Source organism: Panicum virgatum, chromosome 7K, assembly GCF_016808335.1.
Source record: "Panicum virgatum strain AP13 chromosome 7K, P.virgatum_v5, whole genome shotgun sequence".
Taxonomy (NCBI): Eukaryota; Viridiplantae; Streptophyta; class Magnoliopsida; order Poales; family Poaceae; genus Panicum; species Panicum virgatum.
The window spans coordinates 17,330,780-17,354,254 of NC_053142.1; the positions used below are offsets into that span (position 1 = coordinate 17,330,780).

General features: G+C 43.6%; 1 protein-coding gene and 1 long non-coding RNA gene across 6 annotated transcripts in view; one reads left to right on the forward strand and one right to left on the reverse strand.

The window, feature by feature from the left end:
• Positions 1–23,475, reverse strand: part of LOC120640149 — a 24,262-nt gene continuing 787 nt past the window's right edge. The window contains exons 2-9 of one of the 2 annotated variants that reach the window (XR_005661751.1): positions 2,726–2,802; positions 1,924–2,636; positions 1,712–1,843; positions 1,428–1,627; positions 1,035–1,338; positions 875–974; positions 440–796; positions 1–350 (exon numbers count right to left, since the gene is read on the reverse strand). This is a non-coding gene — a long non-coding RNA (uncharacterized LOC120640149). Of the gene's footprint in view, positions 351–439; positions 797–874; positions 975–1,034; positions 1,339–1,427; positions 1,628–1,711; positions 1,844–1,923; positions 2,637–2,720; positions 2,803–23,475 lie in introns of both variants that reach the window. The other variant, XR_005661750.1, reaches the window with a different exon arrangement.
• The window catches only part of LOC120640148, a 7,545-nt gene continuing 5,370 nt past the window's right edge, over positions 21,301–23,475 (forward strand). For all 4 annotated transcript variants that reach the window (XR_005661748.1, XR_005661749.1, XM_039916022.1 and 1 more), the window contains exons 1-4: positions 21,301–21,495; positions 21,615–21,695; positions 21,781–21,909; positions 23,149–23,211. Coding sequence is in view for 2 of the 4 variants with exons in the window: in XM_039916022.1 (XP_039771956.1) it covers positions 21,382–21,495; positions 21,615–21,695; positions 21,781–21,909; positions 23,149–23,211 (387 nt within the window). In the remaining 2 variants the exon portion in view is untranslated. The remainder of the gene's footprint in view (positions 21,496–21,614; positions 21,696–21,780; positions 21,910–23,148; positions 23,212–23,475) is intronic.

Genomic DNA, 23,475 nt, shown 5'->3' on the forward strand with positions numbered 1-23,475 from the left:
TGCATCACAAAGACTAGTAAAACACGTCTTATAGGTTTCATAGTACAAATCCATACAAAGAGTGCATCACACACGGATCTAAGTAGATCACAAAGAGTGCAAGTTCAACACGCGTACAAAGAGTGCATCACACACGGAATGTTTTGTCTAGGTTTCATGAGATCAACACACATAAATGATACTTGCATAGAGAGTGCAATGGGCATCTAACGGCGGCGACGGCGTTGCTCGGGTGGGGTGAATGGAGGGTGATGGCGGCGTTCGCATCCAGGCTCTGTGGGCAAGACATTGACGCTACCAACATCGGTTCGGTCACGTGGACGACGTCGAGGCGCTGGAGTCTGGAAGGCCTGCATGGTTCGAAAATTGATTATGTACTTTCGCTACACTAAACCATATCATTTTGTTTAATTCAACAATGAATGAGTGCAAAATGTACCTGGCTGGATTCTCCCTGAGTCTGCGTGCCAGGAGGAGCATCGAACATCTGTGACATCCGAAGAACCTCAAAGTCCGGGTCCTCTTCTCTTGAGTCACTTTGCGCGTCAGAGTTGTCTGTGTCTTCTGGCTCTTGTATAGCTTTTCCCCTAGAGGCGGCACGTGAGCCCGTTCTCGATGTCGAACACGAAGGAGTTCTAGCTGTTATCGTGCCGTAGTGAACTGGGGTCCTTGTGGTCGAAGAGGTGTGATGCACAATAGAACCTCCAGGAACATGTGCCCCAGGTGCGAAAGCCTGGTCCGGCGCAGCCATGCAATTTAGCTTTGCGGCCATCCGCTTGCAACTCCGGCGGACCCTCTGTTTTGCAAAACCAAAATCATTACAAGGTATTAAGCCGAATGTGAAGCTATTCCAATTAAGTACGAAAGAACTAACCTCGGCAAATGCCCGTAGGTGTCCCCCCTCCGTTTCCTCCTTGTCTAGCATGTGCCATTGCAACACCAGCTTCGTTAGCGAGACGGCCGAGTTACTATGCCTGAAACTTCTGAGTTAGACAGCTATTGCTTACACTTCGAAAAAAAATTGCTTGCTTTACCATCTAGTTCTGCAAAGGGGCCCTCTCCGGCTAAACTCCCTCACGAGTGATGTCATCGTACTCGTTGATGATATCATCGTCATCATTTGTGTCTGCACGGTCTTCTATAGGCAGATTTTCTCGGGGAGGCTTCACTGAAACTCTTGCCACGGAATGAAACCAACGAAGGTACTCTTTGTAGTGGTTGTGCCTATGTGCAGGGCCAGATTCAGGATCCATCCTTTGCCTTTCTTCCCATTGCGCAAGTGGCACCGCGTGTTTCACTCGCCAATTATTCTCCGTGTACCGTTTCTTCCTATCAACTCTGGCAAAATAGAAAAATTGCCTTTTCAAAGTTATGGTACAAACTAAGTATTTCGAAATCACAAATGACCTAGACGGCAGGAAACATACTTGTGCAAGTTTTGAGATGTTGAAATAGGCTCTGGAGGAAATTCTTGCAATCTTGAGAATTGTCTCTTCACACAGTGCGGCAAGTGGAGCTCTACTACAAAGAAGAAAATCAAAGGCACGCGACTCCTCCACAATTGGTTGTCTCGTGTGCACATGTCGCTTAGGCCCATTTCCTCCAGCTCGTCTCTATCGTATGGTGTCTAGAAGATATATGAAGAAGTTCAAAATTAGTACGAGTAAGCACAAATAAATTTAACCACCAACTCGGATGACCATACTTATACCTGATTTTGTTTGAGGCAATCTAGGTCATCCATGTACCGCACATAGTGATGTAGAGGATCCCCTCTTTCGGCTCACACGTTCTTCCAGGAATAAGCAATGGTCGGCCTGGACTCATCATAGTGCGGCCATGCCTACAAATGAGATAATTAGTTCATACATTAACCAAATAGCATGCAAGTAACCAAAATGATCTTAGGATCTTAATTCATACCTCAAGCCCCCCCGGTAAGGGCGGCCGACTGGAAGCCGCTCCCAAATCCATATTTGCAAGAGGTACGCACAACCTCCAAGGTTAGAGTCATTTGCAACTCATCGGCATGCATCACATAGCTGTCGGTACAACCAGGCAAGTGCTGCCGACCCCCAACTGTACTGAGCAATGTTTTTCCACTGTTGTCCTAGAATTGGAAGGATCATCCATGAGATAGTATTCCCGGAACCATCAGGAAACAAGAATCCTCCAAATAGGTGCCACAACCATACACGGGCATGGCGCTCTACGACATCCTGAGGGGCTCCTTGAGGACAATGGTTGAAATTCTGCTTCAACCAAGCCTAGCTAACCCTTGAGATCTTCCTGTCCTTTACTCCCTCAGGTGGTTCTGGTGGCCGGATCCCAACCAGTGCTTCTACCATATCCCTCCATCCATCAGTCTGTATGATGCCTGTAACTGCATTTCCCTCCAAAGGGAGTCCAACAATCATCGCCACATCCTGCATAGTGATAGTGACCTCCCCACAAGGCAAATGGAAGCTATGTGTCTCCGGCCTCCAACGGTCAACAAAAGCACTCAGTAGGGGCGCATCCATCGTTGGGAGACTTGCACACACAACCCTAGCAAGAGGTAGCATCCCTGCACGGCAAAGGTACCGCACGTACCTCGCATCCCACCTTAGTGGGGAGTGGGTACGTGAACGTAGTGGCTGCAGCAAATGAAATGGGAAAAAAGAGGCATTAGAGGACACAAAAGATTACAAGCTGAAGTACTCTTTAACAAAAAAACACACCTCACCGTGGTCAACTACGACGTGTGCTCGATGCTTGGAGTCGTAGAACATCTCCAGTAGGGGAAATGTGGGGTGCGCCATCCTGCAATTATTAATGAAAAGATGATCAGTAACACACCAAAATTGATGAAAAAATGTATTAATGTTTACGGGATGAAAAAATGTATTAATGTTTATGCTAATTAAAACAATAAATGACAGCAAGAAAAAAATGGCTCGTGTTGCAAATAAACATTTATGTTTAGCTTAGTGTTGTTGACACCATTTTTGACATGTGTCAAGGAAGGTGATTTTTGTGAAGGGAGTGGCCGATTTGGAAGAATCCAAAAGTTGAACAGGGTTGGAATCGGCCGATGGAGCCCGTCCGATAGACCAGAGGAATATGCTTCGAAGATGCTGATTTATCCGCTCTGGTGCTCGGCCGATGAAGAGTTGCCGATGAAATCAAGGGAGGAGAAGAGGATCCGGACTCTACGAGAATCTTGAGGATTCAGTTGTAATATATAAAGTAGTTTATCTTTAGTAAGTCTTTTCTTTTAGGTCAAGTAATGTTTGCCGTAATCGGCTAGGACTCGATAGCGCTAGGCTATAAATATCAGTTGTAAGGGACCGGAAAATCTTGATACACATCCAATACAACAACAATTTACAATTCCTTTGCACTTTTTGGCGACTTCGCCTTTTTCTTTTCTTTTTCGACGAGTTCTTTCAAGTTGATCAAGGACACCTCACATTCGAGTGACTTGGTTTGCTGGTGAGTTTTCGTTTTATTGAGTATATTTGAGCTTTAGATACTGGGCGCATCGCTGTGGCTTCGTTCAAATCTATTCAAAAGTTATCGAGTTGATCTAGGCTTTGACTTCCGGTCGTATCGCTGTCGTCTCGTCTAGATTTATTCACAATTTATCGATATCAGCTAGATTTGTAGGTTTTCCTATGCTTTTTGGCCATTATCAGATCTATCCGCTAAAAACATATTAGATCGGCTTTAGGTTTTGCAGTAACACTTTTGTTATCTCAAGAGCCGGTTTAGATTTGTTTTTAGTTTACATCATCTAAGTTGCACATTCGTAGCTTAAATTTTGTTATATACGTGTAATCGGCTACTTTCAAGCCGGTTTTGTCGTTTAGTGCATCGGCTGATCCTGCCGACGTGCTCGTTTGCTCACATTTAATATCTTTTTGTCGTTTACTGTATCGGCAGAGCTTGCCGATATGCCTGTGTGAGAGATATTTGGAATCCCAGTCGATACGCTCTCGAATTTGACTTTGTTTTCTCCCTTGTCAATTTCAGGTCAAATTGACTGGCACACTTGGTTGACTTTCCGGAGCTTGGCGAACACTTGCCCTCGGATTCCAGTGTGTTGATTTTTGCGTCAACACATCTTTTGGCACGCCTAGTGGAACCGAAAGCTTCAACATGATAGATATTACTGATAAATCTGAGGTCAATGGGGAAAACTATGTCCTTGTTCCTGAAGACAAGCTCAAAGAAGAACAAAAGAAGGAATATGAAGAGCTTGTGGAGAAGTTTAAACGTGAATGCCTCAAGTCATACAGCATCACCAGATCTGGTGGTGTCATTAAGAAGTTTGATCTTCCATCCTTCCAACCGTTGATAGAAGCTCAACGTGATAACAAGATGATGGATGCGGTTGGGCAAGCTATGGCGCAAGTGTTTATCAGAAGTGCAATAGTCATGGGTAACACAGTACACAACGCGGTGGTCAAGATTTTTGCTAAAGGCACATTTCCAGGGTGCATGGGTCCTTGCTACCTACAACCAGATCAGATGCAATATGTCCCCTTGGAAGTGTCTATGGCAGTAGCTCTGTCGGCTCAAAATAGCCAGGCAGGAACGAGCAACAGTCAGATGCCGCCACAAACTACTGCTACAGCATCTGTGGCTACAACAGATCCTATCTACTCAACTACTCCGCCTATCACCACATCTGTGCAAGATGGGTCTGCGTTCGTCTTTCCTAAAGGATGGAATCCGATGACTGGATATGGTATGCATCCAGATTTCTTTACCACACCAGTCAAGGCACAATTTAATGCATCGGCTTCTCAGCCGATGACCTCTCAACCTGATCCATCGGCCACCCAGCCGATGGGATCTGAACAGAATGCATCAACAGCACAGCTGAATGCACAGGGCACATTGAGTCCGCAGATGGCTGCACAATCCAATGCATTGGCGCCACCGCCGATGACCCCGCAGCAGCGTCTCGCAATCATGCTCCAACCCCAGTTTCCTACAGAGATTTTGTTTTGACAATCCCCTCACCAGAAAAGAGTCAACTGGGTTTTCCATGATCAAGCGACTTGACAATTGTGATATGTCAATGTGCCGTTCATGGATACTACTGGTCAGCAATCGGCTAGTCCATCGGCTCCACAGCTGACGATGACTCAGCAGATACCCAATCGGGTAGCTCAACAGACACATCAGATGCAATCGGCTGAACAGCTGATGAATCATATAGCTCAACAACTTGCAATGATGACAAATATGGAGACCACGGCTTCTCCTCAATAGATGCCAGCAGTTGATCAGCAAGTTGATTTGAACACAAAGATAGCTGAAGTGATGAGGGAGCAGTTTGGCTTACAATCAGATTCCTCTCCCACACAAATACAAGATGCTTGACTTCACGTTCTCAGGACAGGGAGAGGTTTCCACAATGGAACACATCAACAAGTTCCTTTTACAGTTCGGAGATGCAGGCAACCATGACGCTCTCAGAGTTAGGTTGTTCTCCTTGTCTTTGTCTAGATCAGCCTTTGCTTGGTTCACCACCTTGCCAGCAAACTCCATATTGTATTGGGCCGATTTAGAGAGACAATTTCATCAATTCTTCTACTCTGGGATTACTGAATTAAAGTTGACCGATTTGACTGGCTTAAGGCAGAGGAACGATGAATCGGTTGCTCCTTTCATTCAAAGATTCAGAGATGTTAAGAACCGATGCTACAGTCTGGTTTTGACCGATTAGCAGTTGGCAGAAGTGGCATTTAATGGGCTCCTGCCACACATTAAAGACAAGTATGTGTCTCAAGAATTTGAGAGCATTAGCCAGATTGCAGCCAGGATGTCAGGAGAGACTCGATCTTACAAGTCCAAAAAGCCTTTTCAAAAAAAGATAAACTATGTAGAATATTCTACGAATGATGATTCTGAAGAGGAGCAAGAGACAGTCGCATCGGCTGAGTGGATACAGAACAGCAAGAAGCCGGTGACATGTCCGTTCGGAAAGAAAGAGCCTAAGACATATGGGTTTGACATCACCAAGAATGACAAGATCTTCGACTTGTTATTGTCGGAAGGGTTGATCAAGCTGAAGTCATATCACAAGATCCCGTCGGAGGACGAGCTCAAGAACATGAAGTATTGCAAGTGGCACAATGCCACGTCGCATGATACAAATGAATTCAAGGTCTTCCGGAAGCAAATTCAAATGGCTTTCGAGCAAGGGAGGTTGAAATTTGAGACTCCCAAAAAGATGATGAAGATTGATGGGCATCCTTTCGCTACAAACATGGTTGATGTGGCTAGAGACAAAGGTCCTTCTCAAACCAAGATTTTGACATCATCATCGGCCAAGAAATCTGGAGCTGTTGATCCCAAAGCACAGATAGCGGCCGATGAGGTCAAAGGGAAGGGTCCACTGGATGAAGCTGAACATTCATCGGCGCCACGTAGACGTGTCACATCTCAAATGCTGTTGAACAAGTTTTAGCATGAACGTGAAAGGCGGTAGCGCAAAGAAGAGGAAGCACATCTTGAGAAAGATCATTGGAGGTTTCTTTTCTTTGTTTACTGCTGGAAAGAAGGGTTGACATTGCCATCGGCTTATGATTGTCCCGAATGCAATGGTCAAGACAGCCGATCATATAAGAAGCCACGTCATGTTGATGAACCCTATCGACGTGAGCACACTCCTGTATATGATCGGCTAGGAAAAAAGGTATCGGTGCATGATCGATTGGGGGGCAGGACCATGCTACGTGATCCTACTGGAAGAAGAGTACACGCACACGATCGGCTGGAACAGATGGCCGATGATAGAGTGCAAGACGATCAGCCGATGCCGAGAGATCCAGAGCGTGAACCTGATTGTACAGGTCAATCTCAGTGGTGTCCAGGAGGTTTGACCAGGTCTCAGAAGAGACGTGTTTAGAGGCTACGTCAACTGGAGATCATAGAGGAAGAGCAAGAACAGACTCTAAACAAGAGAGGAGTCAAATCGCAAGTCTGGCGTGTTAAGGCTAAGGCCGATGATGAATCGGCCAGTAACAGTTCCACACCAATCCAAGCAGTCGGTTCTTCAGAAGGTTCCTAATGGATGAGTTTCTAGAAGAAGAAGGAAAATTAGGGCATGAGTTTACGTCGGCCGATTTATTAGAGGAAATCGATATTGGAGATGGTGACTGACCAAGGCCGACGTTTATTAGTGCCAATTTAGATCCCGAATACAAGCAGGAATTGAAGAGTTTATTAAAAGAATACAAAGATTGCTTTGCTTGGGAATACTATGAGATGCCTGGCTTGGATAGATCTATTGTGGAACATCTTTTACCTATAAAACTGGGGTATCGGCCATACCAACAAGGAGCAAGACGATGCAATCCTAAGATTTTGCCAGATATAAAGGCCGAAATTACACGGTTAATTGAAGCTAACTTTATTCGGCAATGTCATTATGCCGAATGGATTTCTAATGTTGTTCCTGTTTACAAAAAGAATGACAAATTACGAGTGTGCATTGATTTCAGGGATCTCAACAAGGCTACACCGATGGATGGTTACCCTATGCCGATAGCCGATATGTTGGTGGATGCCGCTGTTGGGCACAAGGTGATCAGTTTTATGGATGGCAATGCTGGATACAATCAAATTTTTATGGCAGAAGAAGACATCCACAAGACTGTGTTTAGATGTCTAGGACATCTTGGTTTGTTCGAATGGGTAGTCATGACCTTCGGACTGAAAAATGCCGGTGCTACGTATCAAAGAGCCATGAATTATATTTTTCATGAACTCATCGGCAAAGTTGTGGAAATATATAATGATGATGTAGTTGTGAAGTCAAGGGGGGTACCAAGAGCATTTGGCCGATCTGCGTAGAGCTTTGGAATGCACAAAAAGGCATGGTTTGAAGATGAATCCGAATAAATGTGCCTTTGGTGTATCAGCTGGCCAATTCTTGGGTTTTATGGTACATGAGCGAGGGATTGAAATTAGCCAGGAGACTATATCAGCCATTGACAAAGTCGAAGCCCCTACGACAAAGGTTGAACTTCAGTCATTGATCGGCAAGATTAATTTTATTCGAAGGTTTATATCTAATCTATTTGGAAAAATTCAGCCGTTCAGCTCTTTACCGAAGTTGAAGGCCGATCAGGAGTTTGTATGGGAAGATGAACATCATAAGGTATTGGATGAAATCAAACATTATTTGGTAAATCCTCCAGTATTGGTTCCTCCCCAAAAGCACAAGCCGTTTAGATTATATTTATCGACTGATGAACGTGCTATCGGATCGGCCATTATTCAAGAATTTGAGGGAAAGGAAAGAGCTATATATTTTGTGAGCAGAAGGTTGCTGGATGCTGAAACCAGGTATTCTCCCGTCGAAAGATTATGTCTTTGCTTATATTTTTCTTGTACTATGCTTAGACATTATTTATTATCGACTAAGTGTGTTGTCGTGAGCAAGGATGATGTCATTAAATACATGCTCTCGCTGCCAATTTTAAATGGGAGAATAGGAAAATGGATTTTGGCCTTGTCAGAATTTGATTTGAGGTACGAATCAGCTGAAGCAGTTAAGGGTCAAGCCGTAGCCAATTTTGTCATACAATATTGTAGGCCAGAGCTAAGCTTGGTAGATCTTGTTCCTTGGACTTTGTTCTTTGATGGATCTTCATGTGAGAATGGTTCTGGAATTGGTGCTGATTTCCTCTCGAGGAGCAAATTTTGAGTTTTCATTTTCAATTGAGGCATCCGCAACCAATAATCAAGCTAAGTATCGTGCTATTCTCAAAGGGATTCAATTACTTCGAGAAATTAAGGCCGATGCTGTTGAAATTTTTGGAGATTCTATGCTAGTAATTAATTAGTTAATTGGAGAATATGAGTGCAAAGATGATATTTTGCGATTATATCATGAAGAATGTCTCCAATTGCTGAGAGAATTCAAGAAGTTGACTATTGAGCATGTGCCAAAATTTCATAACAGTGATGCAAATCGGCTGGCTCAACATGCTTCAGGATATCGGCCGATAGAAGGAGTGATGGCTTTGGAATTAATAGCCGATGATTGGAGGAAGGAGATTATTGATTATTTAAAAGATCCCTCCAAGAAAGTGGACAGAAAAATCAGATTCCAAGCAATCAAGTATGTACTATTGGAGGAAGATTTGAATTATCGGATGATTGATGGAGTTTTGCTCAAATGTATCGATATAGAAGAAGCAAAGGTATTAATGGGTGAAATTCATGAAGGCGTCTGTGGATCCCATCAATCGGTCTATAAGATGACATGGGTGATTAGGATAAATGGGTATTTTTGGTCAACAATATTAGAAGATTGCTTCACATATTAAAGAGGTTGCTAAGAATGTCAGAAGTTTGGAAACGTGCAAAGAGCTCCTACGTCGGCCATGAATCCCATAATCAAACCATGGCTATTTAGAGGATGGGGAATTGACTTAATCAGTCAGATATACCCACCGTCTAGCAAGAATCATAAGTTCATTTTGGTGGCCACTGATTATTTCACCAAATGGGTTGAAGTAATTTCTATAAAAAATGTTACATCGAATGAGATGATTGAATTTGTCAAGGAATATATTATCTATCGGTTTGGTATTCCACAGACCATTACGACCGATCAGGGTACTATGTTTACATCAGATGAGTTTGAAGAATTTGCTACTGGAATGGGGATTAAATTGCTGAATTATTCTCTATATTATACTCAAGCTAATGGTCAAGCAGAAACATCTAATAAAGGAGTCATTAAGGTGATTAAGAGGAAAGTTGATGAATATCCTAGGAAGTGGCATATTGTGCTTAATGAAGCTTTGTGGGCATACAGAATGGCCTGTCATGGTGCTACAAAAGTGTCTCCATATCATTTGGTATATGGGCATGAAGCTATTTTCTCATGGGAGTTGAAGCTTGATTCACGACGTGTCACGTTTCAGGATCAGTTGACGGCCGATGAATATTCTGTTCTGATGAAAGATGAATTGGAAGATTTGGCTGGCCATATGCTGAAGGCTCTTGTGAACGTTGAGGCGAACAAAGCCAGAATTGGCTGATGGTATGACAAAAAGGTAAAAGCCAAAGCCTTTGAGTAAGGAGAATTAGTTTAGAAGTTGATTTTGCCGATAGGAACAAAGAGTTCAAAATTCGGCAAATGGTCTCCAACGTGGGAGGGACCATTTAGAATAAGCAGATGCGTTCCTGGCAATGCTTACATTTTGGAGACGCTCGAAGGGGAAGAATATTCTAGAACTCTTAATAGAAAATATTTGAAGAAGTATTACCCTAGTGTTTAAGTGGATGCGTAGATGATTGATTCAAGTTATCGGTTGAATTGTAATGGCCAATATGACATATATTGCCCTTAGTGCAAAAAATCTACACAAACCAAATTGTTCAGATTCAGGTCAAAGTTGATTTTTTGAATTATCAATTGAAAGGTTGTAGTGAAAGTTAACAAGAGAAAGAAATACTTCATTAATAATATTGTTTATAGAAGGGCCGATTAGTTGATCTGGCCGATACAGCAAAAGGCTATTTCTAGAAAGATGCTACTCCTAGAAATCTAATCATCGACAAAGACATTGACGATGACCGCCTCTATGCTAACATCTTCGGAGATGACGGCGGCTGCCATCTCCATGTCGTCGGCGAACTCCTTGAAGGCCCACCAGTCTTCACTGCCCAGCTGGAGGTGGACCGGTTTGACTTGCAAGAAGTCATGCCTGGACTGGAATTGGGCTGTGGCAAGGGCCACAACGGCGCCACAGCGGATCCCATGACCGGCGACCTCCCGGACACGGTTGGGGATGTCTCGTGGGCGGGCGGCAATGGTGTTATCGTGAGCGTTCACCGACCCGGTGGCGGTGGCTGCTGCGACGTGGAGGATTTGGACCTGTGATTCCAGGACTGAAGCAAAGTATCAGAGAAAAAGTCGGAAAGACGAAGGGGACAATGCTTTCGAAGAAGTGACTTACAGGCGACCTTGGAGTCGGTGGCGGTAAGTTGGGCCCGGACAATGGCTCGGTCGCCTTGTGCCGCCTCCAATTCGGAAGCGAGGCGTTGAGACCTAATGGTCTCCTGGGAGTAGTTCTGCCGAGCCTCGTCCTTCTCGCGAAGGAGCTGATGGATGTACTCCTTAGTGCCCTCGGGAATGCCAGGACAAGGGGGCCCCTCCGAATCGGAGGAGTCCGAGGAAGAGGAGGCGTCGTCGTTGTGCAAAGATTAGAGATTAGAACTAAGCCAGAATCTGGTGATTTGGGGTAAAGGGGAGAAGCTTACCCCAACCGACGGCGGATCGCCGGAGGGGCATCGGAAGGACCCTTGTCGGAGCACTTGATACCCGCCATTGCTACAGAAAGACTTAGGGTTTTTACTGAAGGAGGAAGAAAGGAGGTGCTGTAGCTAATGGAGGCTTGTTGCCGATACAAGGCCGAAGGGTGATATTTGTGGCCCAGTCTGGGTAGGTGAAAAGACGGAAGGTGAATCGGCGCGTTGGGTTTGCACGGATGGAAGGCAAAAGGCCATGGGCAAAGAAGAGTTTTACCCTGTTGTACTGAGTAAGCCATGTGCACAGAGTACGAGGAGTGACTCTAAATGCTAATTGGAGCAGAAGGACGATTGTGGGTTGAAATAGTTTCAGAACAAAATAAATTACTCCGAAACTAGGGGGCATGTGTTGACACCGTTTTTTGACATGTGTCAAGGAATGTGATTTTTGTGAAGGGGGAGTGGCCGATTTGGAAGAAACCAAAAGTTGAACAGGGTCAGAATCGGCCGATGGAGCCCGTCCAATAGACTAGAGGAATATGCTTCGAAGATGCTGATTTGTCTGCTCTGGTGCTCGGCCGATGAAGAGTTGCCGATGAAATCAAGGGAGGAGAAGAGGATCCGGACTCTTCATCGGCAACTCTTCATCGGCCGAGCACCAGAGCAGACAAATCAGCCTCCCCCTCTTAGGCTAGAGCACCCGATCCTTACAATTAGTATCAGAGCCTGGTCTCACACCTCTTACGAGGATTAGCCAATTCCATTGGTAAATTTGTGAGAAAGCTCGTAGGAGACCCGTCGACTTCACCGTCGCGTGAGTATCATGTCCGGGGAAGGAATGAGTACCAATAGGGTTCCATTTTTCGATGGCACGAGTTTTCCACGATGGAAAGTGCTTATGCAAGCACATCTCCAAGCCTGTGGGCTTGATGTTTGGCATGTCACTGAATTAGGCATGAAAAATGAGAATAAGGCCGAGAGACAATATGATGCCATTGTTAAATCAATTCTATTGTCCTCATTATGTGATAGTGTGTTTAATCGTGTTTTTGCTAATGAAAATGCTCATAAGCTATGGAAGCAAATTGTCGAGAATCATGAGGGCACAAAGGATGTTGCCAATCAAAAATATCATATTCTCGGCGAGGAGCTTAGTAGCTTTAAGCAACTTCCAAATGAAAATGCTCATGACATGTACTCACGATTAAACACTCTTGTCAATGAAATTAATGCCTTAGGTCTCAATCAAGTTAAAGATGAGGAAATTAACCGCAAGATTCTCTGAAGCCTTCGCAAGCCCGACTACGACATCATCAACACACTCTTGCAAAAAGAAGACTTGGTCAAGCTTACACCCAACCAAGTCATCAATCAAATCATTGCCCATGAGTATAGTATGGGAATGACAAAGAAGGAGCAAGAGTCCACCTCTTCTTCAAGCTGCAAAAGTCTTGCCGCCAAGCATTCATGCAAAAATCAACCAAGGCGACAAGACTCATCAAGCTCAAGTGAACAAAAAGAAGAGGATGAGGAAGATAGTGATGATGAATCAAGTTCACGTGATGAATAATATCCAAGGGCCGTGCCATACCACCACCGCAAGATTGCCGAGCATGTACATGAGCTCTATGAGCTTAGGTACAAAACACTCATTAGAGGGAGTGCGGTTGGGATGGAGAAGATGACGAAGAAAAAGAACAAGTCAAGATCCCAAGCTCTCTCCGCCATCTATAAGCCCAGGAAAAGTGGTGAAAGCTCAAGTCACAAGAAAAATTCCAAGAGCTCCACCACCCATCGCCCTCGGAGATTATCACCACCACCCATGTGTCTTATGGCACTAAGTAATAACGATGTAAGTGATGACTCCTCCTCAAATGATGAATCCGATGTTGAAACCGATGAAATTAGTGAGATGACGACACTTCTCCATAATCAACAAGAATATCTCACTAAACAAAATGAAGAAATCAAAACTCTCAAGGCTAAAGAAAAACTTCATGCTTCATTTGTCTCAAGATATGATAACTTGCTAAACAAATATAATTTGTTAGACAATGAGCATGAAGAGCTTAAAATGAAATATGAGAGTCTTGAATCTAGAAGTGAATCATCATCGGATAAATCTTTTCCTTGCAATATTCCTTGTGCTATTTCCATTGTCAAGGTAGATGCGTCTACCTCTTGTGATCTAACCCCTTGCAATGAGGATGTGATTATAGAAACATGTGATGATCTCATTGCCAAGGAAAATGATGAGCTTAAACAAGAGGTAGAAAGGCTAATGGCGGACTTGAGGCGGCTCAAAGGAAAGTACACTCAAGAGCAAGTCCAACCTTTTCAAGATAACACCTCCGCGGGCGTGAAGAAACTTGAGAAGGGAGAAACCGTGACTTGCTTCAAGTGTTGCAAAGAAGGCCACAAGTCTTACCAATGCAAGGAGAAAGAGGGCAAGGAAAAGGGCAAAGAAAATGGCAAGCCCAAGAACTTGAACAAGAGCAAGAAGGGACACAAGAAGGCTAAGGGGATCAAGAAAAACACAACTCCATACTTGAAGGCTTCGTACATGTACACCAAGCCCACCCACAAGAACAAGCAAAAGAGCAACCACTACATACTTGAAAAGAAGAAGAATGGCAAAGTGGTGGCTCATGTCATTGGGTGGAGAATATATGGATGGAACCGGCCTATTTGGGTGCCCAAGGATATTATTCATACCATGGATGGCTCTCAAAATATTTGGGTCCCTAAGACTTAGGCACCAAAACAAGTGCGACGGGGAATTTGGAGGCTTGACAAGGTTTGGGATGCATGAGTAGGGATGCATCATGCAAAGATGAAAGTAAAGCCAAGTTATGGATTAAAGATTAGTGACCCAAATTCTCCTCCCCTACATATGAGGTAATGAGCAAGGTAAAAGGATGATCTCAATTTCATTTGATATACTTCATGCATCATTGTAGCTCAATGCCTCTCTAGGATTGCATGATCTTATCTTTACTATTGGTCTTTCATTTGATATGGCTTCCTAGAAATTTCATATGGTAGTACTAATAATTATTCTTGAAGCATTCTACATGAGCTTAATCTTGGTGTGAAATGCACCACTCTTGCATGGCACATGCACTTCAAAATGGTACCACCATCCACAAAAAAAATCTTACAAGTGGTATCTCAAATTCAACAAAGGTATGTTGTTTCAATTGGTGCCATGTTTTTCAAGTTGTAGAGTTTGATCCCCACTATGTGAAATACAAGTGCATACATTTGGTTAGGTGATTCAAACACTATTGCACACATTTAGGGAGATCTAACTCTATAACTTGTGTTTTTGTGACTAACATGCTTTCAAAGTGATATTTGTTGTAGTCACACTCCCTTAGTCCATATGGTAATACACTCAATCCTTTGATATCAAGATGATACACATTGCAATTAACCTTACAATTGGTATCAATTGATCAAGAAAGATTGGACAAGGGAAGAAGACCAAGCCATAACTCCCAAAGGTTAAGAGATAAATGATATAGGGAGGCATGGGTAGGTAAAACACCTCTCACCAAGTTAATTCACTTTGCTACTAATGCTCTTTGTTGCTAGTGGTTATGAAGCTTTTAGGTGTTTGATGACAAAGGGGGAGAAATGTACCCTAAAAGCAAGCAAATAGTTTGGAGTAAATGATGCCATTAGCAAGGGGGAGGAATGGAAAATGCAATGCAAAAGGATGCATGGTGATAGGGGGAGGTACTTAGTCAATGTGGGGGAGAAGTGCAATTTGATGATCCCATGGACTAAGGTACAAAATTTTCATTGCTCATATGGTTCAAACCACACAATTGTCTTACATTAGCCACAAGCCATTGTTTCACAATTGCTATCAAGCCGGAAGCATTTCGTCCTATGGGCTAATCAAATACCGGTGGCTTTTTAAATGAGCATTGAAATGTCATCCGAGCAAGCTAAGTAGTTTCTAACTTTTCAAATTGGTATCAATTTCATATTCTTGCAATTCATCTTGCTTGCTTTGGTTGTGTTGTCATCAATCACCAAAAAGGGGGAGATTGTTGCGAAAATGGCCTCTCATGCCATATTTCAATATAATGTTTTGGTGATTGATATAGACAACACAACATTTGGACTAATATGATTGTTAAGATGACCATTCTCAGGCTTTTAGGTTCAAGTGATGTCAAAGAGAAAATAGGCGTAGCTAGACCCGAAGGGCCGCCCCTACGGTGGTTCCGCTAACCGATTAGCGGATGGTGGTTCCGCTAACTGATTAGCGGACGGGGGTCTCAGGACAAGAATTGAAGAGACCGTGAAGAAATCCAAGTCAAAGAAATCAAGACAGAGATACTTTAGTATCACCGGTTAAACCGACGCTGAGAAAATTACATACGTCGGTGCATTGACTTGGAGCACACAAGGAAGTTTAGTATCACCGGTTGAACCGACGTTAGGAAAGTTGAATACATCGGTGCAATGGACCCAGAAGCTGAGGCAAGGTCCATACACCGGATGAACCGACGATGGAGTCTTGGTGAACGTCGGTGCAATTGTCCAAAGGGTTTGTTTTTCAGAGTTCACAGGACAACTACACTCACCGGTTAAACCGACGCAGCATCGGTTGATTGTCCGTACACGTAACGGCTAGTTTTTGAAGCGGGCAGTTTACTATCACCGGTTGAACCGACGATGGCTATTGGAGGTGCGTCGGATTAACCGGTGTTAAGTATTTTTCTGGCAGCTTTTCTCCAATGGCTATATTTGCTTGTGCTGCCTATATATACCCCCAAGGCCGGGTCATTTGAGAGGGCTGGAGTTGCTGAAGCCTACTACACTTGAAGAACACCTCCAACCACCATAGAGCTTCATTGTACATCATATAGGCTTAAGCACACTTGTGAGAGTGCTTAGTGTTTGTAATAGAGATTAGTTCTTGCGAGAGCTCCCTTGAGAGAAGTCTTGCTGCGGCAAGCATCTTGTGTACTCGTCGTGTGATCCTCCGACTTGGTGTGGAGAGGCAACGACACTTTGTGCGGGGAAGGAGACCCCTCTTGGTGAGAAGCTCCGATAGTGAAGACGGTGCCGTTGGTGACGCTTCGAGAGAGATGGTGGCGGTGACCTTGTCTTGGTGACTTGGGGTCACTTAGCCTTTGCTTGCCGGGAGCCTTGGTGGCGAACGCAAGACGGTGATCAAGCGAAGAGACTTGGCATCACACTTGTTCTTGTTGGACAAGTGGCCGTGGACATAGGGAGGGACTTGGTGTTCTAACCGAACCACGTTAAATCGTGTGTATTGGTGTCTTCGCGGGAGTTTGCATATTCTCTCACTTATCTCTTTACTTACCGTATTACGTTTCCGCATTTACTCTATCTTGCGTGCCTTTACTTTCCTAGTTAGTTTGATTAGGATTGGCTATAGGTTGCAAGTCTTTTAGGGGTAAGTAGAGAGTAGCATAGATAAACCTTAGTCATAACTAGCACGTGTAGGACGTGTTAGGTTTATCTTATGCAAATAGATTGAGCCCTAGGATAAAAAGTGATTAGCGACCCTATTCACCCCCTCCCCCTCTAGGGTCGGACACCCCGGTGATCCTTACATCTACGAGAATCATGAGGATTTAGTTGTAATATTTAAAGTAGTTTATCTTTAGTAAGTCTTTTCTTTTAGGTCAAGTAATGTTTGCCGTAATCGGCTAGGACTCGGTAGCGCTAGGCTATAAATATCAGTTGTAAGGGACCGAAAAAACTTGATACATATCCAATACAACAATAATTTACAATTCCTTTGCACTTTTCAGCGACTTCGCCTTTTTCTTTTCTTTTTCGACGAGTTCTTTCAAGTTGATCAAGGACGCCTCACATTCGAGCGACTTGGTTTGCTGGTGAGTTTTCGTTTTACCGAGTATATTTGAGCTTTAGCTACCGGGCGCATCGCTGTGGCTTCGTTAAAATCTATTCAAAAGTTATTGAGTTGATCTAGGCTTTGATCTACCGGGCGTATTGCTGTCGTCTCATCTAGATTTATTCACAATTTATCGATATCGGCTAGATTCGTAGGTTTTCCAAAGCTTTTTGGCCATTATCAGATTTATCCGCTAAAAACATATTAGATCGGCTTTAGATTTTGTAGTAACACTTTTGTTATCTCAAGAGCCGGTTTAGATTTGTTTTTAGTTTACATCATCTAAATTACACATTCGTACCATAGATTTTGTTATATACGTGTAATCGGCTACTTTCAAGCCAGTTTTGTCATTTAGTGCATCGGTTGATCCTGCCGACGCGCTCGTTTATTACACGCTCACATTTAATATCTTTTTGTCGTTTACTGTATCGGCAGAGCTTGTCGATACGCCTATGTGAGAGATATTCGGAATCCCAGCTGATACGCTCTCGAATTTGACTTTCTTTTCTCCTTTGTCAATTTTAGGTCAAATTGACTGGCACACTTGGTTGATTTTCCGAAGCTTGGCGAACACTTGCCCTCGGATTCCAGTGTGTTTATTTTTGTGTCCACAGATGTACTATACCTCTCTGCGTTGGGTTTGTCTTATCCTTTGTCTTACACATGTTTGAGCCATTCTTTTCCGTTTTGATTTCTTTTTCTTCTTACATTTGCACTGAGAACAAATCTATGGCACTTGGAGCAACAATTTTGGCTCTTGTCCTTATCAAAGTCACCGGTCCCGTAGTCAGCACTAGCCCGACCTTGTGCCTCATCCATATCGCCTTTCGGCCTTTTCTTTCACCTCCTTCCTTTTTTAGGTTTCAACAGTGACGCATCCGGCACATACTCTACTCCCTTGTACTCTGGCCACTGAGACAGATCAAGGTAAGGCTCAAAACTGGGCTCCCATATTTTGATTGTGTTGGACCAAGCATAGTACGGACTCAAATAAGTGGGACTTTTGAAACAGAGTCCGTGGGCCCGACATGCCGTTATTAGGTGCGAGCATGGAAGGTGTAACAATTGTGGAGTCATGCAAGTGCACTCTCCAGATGTGAGGTCCACTTTGTAATGGCGTCCTCCATGACTCTCACCTCCTATATTTGTACCACCTGCTCCTCTAACACCATAAATCATTCTTTCAGGTCCGTATGCCACTGCAAGTTGGCTCACCGATCTATTCTCGGCATCTCCAAAGTGTTCATGCGCTATTAGTCCCCACTGTTGACCTTTATCCAACAAACTCCGAGATTTCCCCCATCTATCGACGAAGTATTCGTTCAACTTTTCGAAAGAGAACTCTACAATGCCAGCAATAGGTCTTGATCAAATACCTTTGAATATATTGTTTACTGACTTAACGTTGCTTGTGGTCATGATACCGTACCGCTTCCCCCTTCATCATAAGCAAGAGCCCATTTGTCCTTATCCACCATTTCATCTGTCACCTTCTCATTCATGTCCTTCTCTAAATCTGCAAGTTTTTCTTCAAAAGCTTTCTCTGTGCGCACTGAACACAACAATTTTAGTTTCCCAATTAGTTTCTTCTTTTTTTGACGCCTCCACATGTCAGCTGCAAAGTGTCGCATGCACCACCTATGCACAAGAGGTGGAAATCCATCCAAGTGCTCTTTAATGCAGTTTAGGAGACCATGGTGCCGATCAGATATCATACAAACTTGTCTGGAGGGGCCCAACACATACCGCCGCACCAGCTCCATAAACCAAGACCAGTTATCGTTGTTTTCTCCTTCGGTCAAAGCAAATGCTAGAGGGACTAGTTGCCTATCAGGGTCCACGGCAACGACCATCATTAGTGCCCCCTTGTATTTACCCGTTAGGAATGTGGCATCCACGAGGATCACAGGTCGGCAATGCTGGAATGCTTCAGCACATTGGAAAAAAACACCATAACACACTTTGTAAAACATGCTTGTACACTCCGTTGTGAGGGAGCATCATGTTTCCCGTGTACATGAACCATCTGATGCCTGGATTGAAGAGGGACATGCCCATCAAGACCCTGGGAACCCTGGCATATTACTCTAACTAATCTTCCCACAACAGAGCTATAGCATGTTGCTTTGCACGCCACGTTTTGGAGAACTTCAGGCGAAAATAGACTCCATAAGCGAAGGAACTGATGTGTCGCTGACCTTCCGAACAATACCAAGGATCCGATGAGCGAGGTAACGTGCAGTGCACTATGCATGAACTTGCTTTGGCTTCGACGATGCACATGTGTGAGGCTGTCTTACATTGGTGATCTTGCACTGACCAATGCCCATAACAATACGTGCCCAAACACCCCAAAGGCATCCTTGTTTGCAGAGCACATCATAGTGTAGCCTCTTGTCCGAATGAACCACATTAAATGGTCGGTGGTGACGCACTGCATACTCAGCCAAGAAAAATTGCAACTCTGGAAGGGAATTGAACTTCATGCCCTTGCGAATCTCCGGACTGGCACTATCAATTACACACTCACTTTCAAAAATAGTTGAGTCACAAATGGCTCTATCGATCCTAATAAGGTCCTTAGCATTTGAGACCGCAGGAACTTCAACGTGGGCTAACTTCAACATGTCCAACTCGTCGGCAGTATAACTAAATTGTTGATCATCATTATTAACAACCATACCCATTGACTCATCCCTAGACTCATCATCTCTATCTCTTTCGTCATCAATTGTGTTGGCTCTATCGCCGGCATCATTTTCCTGCTGTACTTGGGCCTCAACACCATTACCCTCCCATTCTTCTTCCCCGGTATCTTCATCATCGTCGTCTTGATCACTACTATCGTATTCACTATCCTCCGAACCTAAAGAAATATCATCATCATCTGCAGCATCCGTGTCTTCTTGTGCCTCGAATGTATCTGGCCCCAAATGATCGGAAACGACTGCCATATCGTAATCCGAAGCACAAGTGGGATTTAGGACATCTTCTACAAAGGTTGACTCTTGAGTCATATTGTCAATATGAAATGGAATTCCATCTACTCTTCCAACTATTTCTTCTAATCTTGTTCTACGAGTTATTTCAACAACCACCTCCAAACAAACCACATATGCCCGAACTACTATATCCTTGTACTTTCTCCAATGCATCTCCGATTCCAATGTCAACAAAATATAATGTGCTCTAGCTTTACCACAATCAAATCTGCTCCTCAGAGATATTTCATTAATTCCATAAGAATGTTTCGAAACCACCCGGTCTACCAAATCCTTTAACAATGGAGGACTATCAAAGAGTTCGACGTCCTCTATCACATTCTTAAACTCTCCATTTTCCGTAACCATACCACCGTGAAAAACCCGAACTAATTCGTCCATCTACAACAAAAAACAAATCTTTGTACCTTCATCACTTATACAAAGAAATCAACTACACAAAGAAATTTTCGCGGTGCCTATTATCCATGAAAATAAAACCCATATTAACATCCCTACTACTCAATCCTAGAAAACATACTAATCGATGCATGCACGTACTACCTCACGCCCAAATCACAAGCATAGTACCATCTACGTATCATTTAAACCTCTAATCATGGGAGCACTATCAACTATGACACTATTCCTCAAATCAAGAACCAAACCAAAATCACCAAGAATCACTAATATCTAGTAATGTACATGGTTAAAGGAGGAGAAAAAATGGCCAGTACCTTCGAGAAAGGGTGGGGACCCACTCCCCCCCAAAAAAACGTCCGATTTGGGGGGGATCGGGGGGCCGGCGGCAACGCCCTTGGTGGCGGTCTGGTCAGGAGTGGAGCAGGGAAAGAAAGGGAAGGGTGGGGGAGAAAAGACTGGCGCGGGCATAGGCCATTAGCCTTGTCGCGCCAGCCCGCATGGCACGATAAGGCTGTCGCGCCAGCGCATGTGGCGCGCGCCACATGCAGTGGCGCGACAAAGGCTAGCTGTCGCGCTGCGCGTTCTAGCGCGACCAAACGGGCTATGGCATGAAAAAAACCGATACGAATTAAAAATAAAATATTATTTAAAAAAAGTTAAAAATAAAAAAATTCCGGGTTATGTAGTCTACCCAATAGTGGGGGTGTGATATATACTTTTTTTTTCTTTTTTTTTGAAAAGATTTCCCTATCCCCAGCCTACTTCCGAGGTGGGCACTTGGGCGTCTAGGAGTGGGATCTCGCCATGGAGGATTCCAGCGGCGCCTCGCCGTCGCCGGCCATCCTACGGAATAGGTACTGGATCCTCCTCCACGGCCGCAGCGTTCCCAACGAGCGCGGCCTAATAGTCTCATCTCTGGTACGAGTCCTCCATCAGTCCTCCATCCCAGCAGGCAGCAGCCTCAAATTCCCCGCTCCAAAAGTTACTAGTTCCAGCCCAAAGTTTTAACTGATGCCATATTGGTGTGCTGCCGCCAGGAGAACGGCACGAAGCTGGAGTTCGGGCTGGCACCGCCGGGATTCGAGCAGGCGCGCGCTGCCGGCGAGCTGCTCCAGAAGGTACCGGATTGGCGGATCAGTGCTTTGGATTCTTGGGATTGGATGTGCGGTAGTGACTCAGGCCCGTGATGCTATGCGTGTGCAGGAGCTCGAAGAGATGGGTGTGCCGTTGGATTCAGTCAAGATCCGTTACTCGCCCTTCTCACGAACCACGGAGACGGCGAGAGTGGTTGCCGGTGTGCTCAGCATCCCCTTTGAAGGTCCTAGCTGCGAAGTGAGTTTGGGCTAATCCTGGATGAACCAATTTTGTTATACATGTAAATGTTATCGCTTTGTCTTTGCTGGCTGGTTGTATGTGTAATGTATTTGAAGGTGTGCAAATTTGATATTCAAGTTGAAATTTTCTTTATTTGGAGTTTTGTAGTATATGGATGATTGCTGATATAGACTTTCGATGAGTATGGGAAGTGTATGAATATGAATATAAAACAATTTACATTTTTTTGGTCTGACAAGAAAATAATCATGATTATTATCTGTCTATCATTTTCTTGGGCTGGAATTTAGTTTATGGTGCGTAAGTGATAGTCTTTAGATTGCTTTGGGCAGTATAAGAAATGGATACAAAGTGATTTTACATTCTGTTTGTGTGATAAAAGAAATCGTGAAATATGAAATATGTCTAACATTCTCTTTGGCTGGAATGGCTAACATTTTCTTAGGCTAGGTTTTTGTCTGCGGAAGATTTGTGCTATGGACTTTAGATTGTTTTGGGCGTTATAGGATGATGAATATGGATACAAAGCAAGTTTCGATACAGTTCAGTCTGACAAAAAGAAATCATGAATATGAAGTATGTCAAATATTTTCTTAGTCTACGATATGGAGTTTAGATTGGTTGGGTGGTATATCAATATGGATAGAAGTCAAGTTTACAATATGTTCAGTCTGATGGAAAAGAAATCATCAGACCTGCTGGAGTATGTCTAATAGCCAACTGACTCCAATCTGCCAGCAGAAAAGGTGAAACCGTAGCACATGTAATTTGCATACCATAATAACGGGATGTAAATACTTTCACACACTATGTGTAAGAACAAAGTATGTGAACCATCCAATTCTGATCTGCTGAAGAATTCCTTCTAAGAAACAACAATTAAGATCTTTCTTGTTATCAAAATTAGGAGGACTAAGCCCTGCTACCTTTTTATTCTGTGAAATACTAATTGAGCAAACATGAAATTTGTTTTTCTGTTCCTGTTTTTCTTTGTGGTAATGCTGCAGAACTAGGTTACAATGAGCCGTGGCTTAATAAACAAGACATGAAAACTCTTACATATGAAAAAAAAGGTCTCATAAGTATATAGTTTAAGAATATCCCTGTTTGGAATGTTTTTGCCATGGTTTGAATTTTATTGTTCTGACTTATGATTTCCATGGCATCCTAAAATGGTGCATGGATATTTCAGAATGCATATTATCATTTGGTAGGCTCATAAAAAGTCTTTTGCAGGCGGTGATGGGACTCTGTGAGCACTACTTTGGGCCATCATACGAGTTACATTCACATGATAAGGTGATTTTGTATTCTTTTTTTTTTTTGTCTGGTTCTCTTGTTTGGGATAGAAATGAACAAAAATGCTTATCATAGGGCCATAGGGGCATCCACTATATACATGATATTTACTTAGACACTGTAGAAGGATTCAGTAGTGAAATCAGAGTGATTCATTATCCTCTCTCATCTAGGAAATTGAAACTTCCCCTTTCCCAGAGACATAAAAGTCCTGCTGTGTGGGTCTTCATTGCCTCATCCTTTCAGATTTACCAGCTGCTGCCA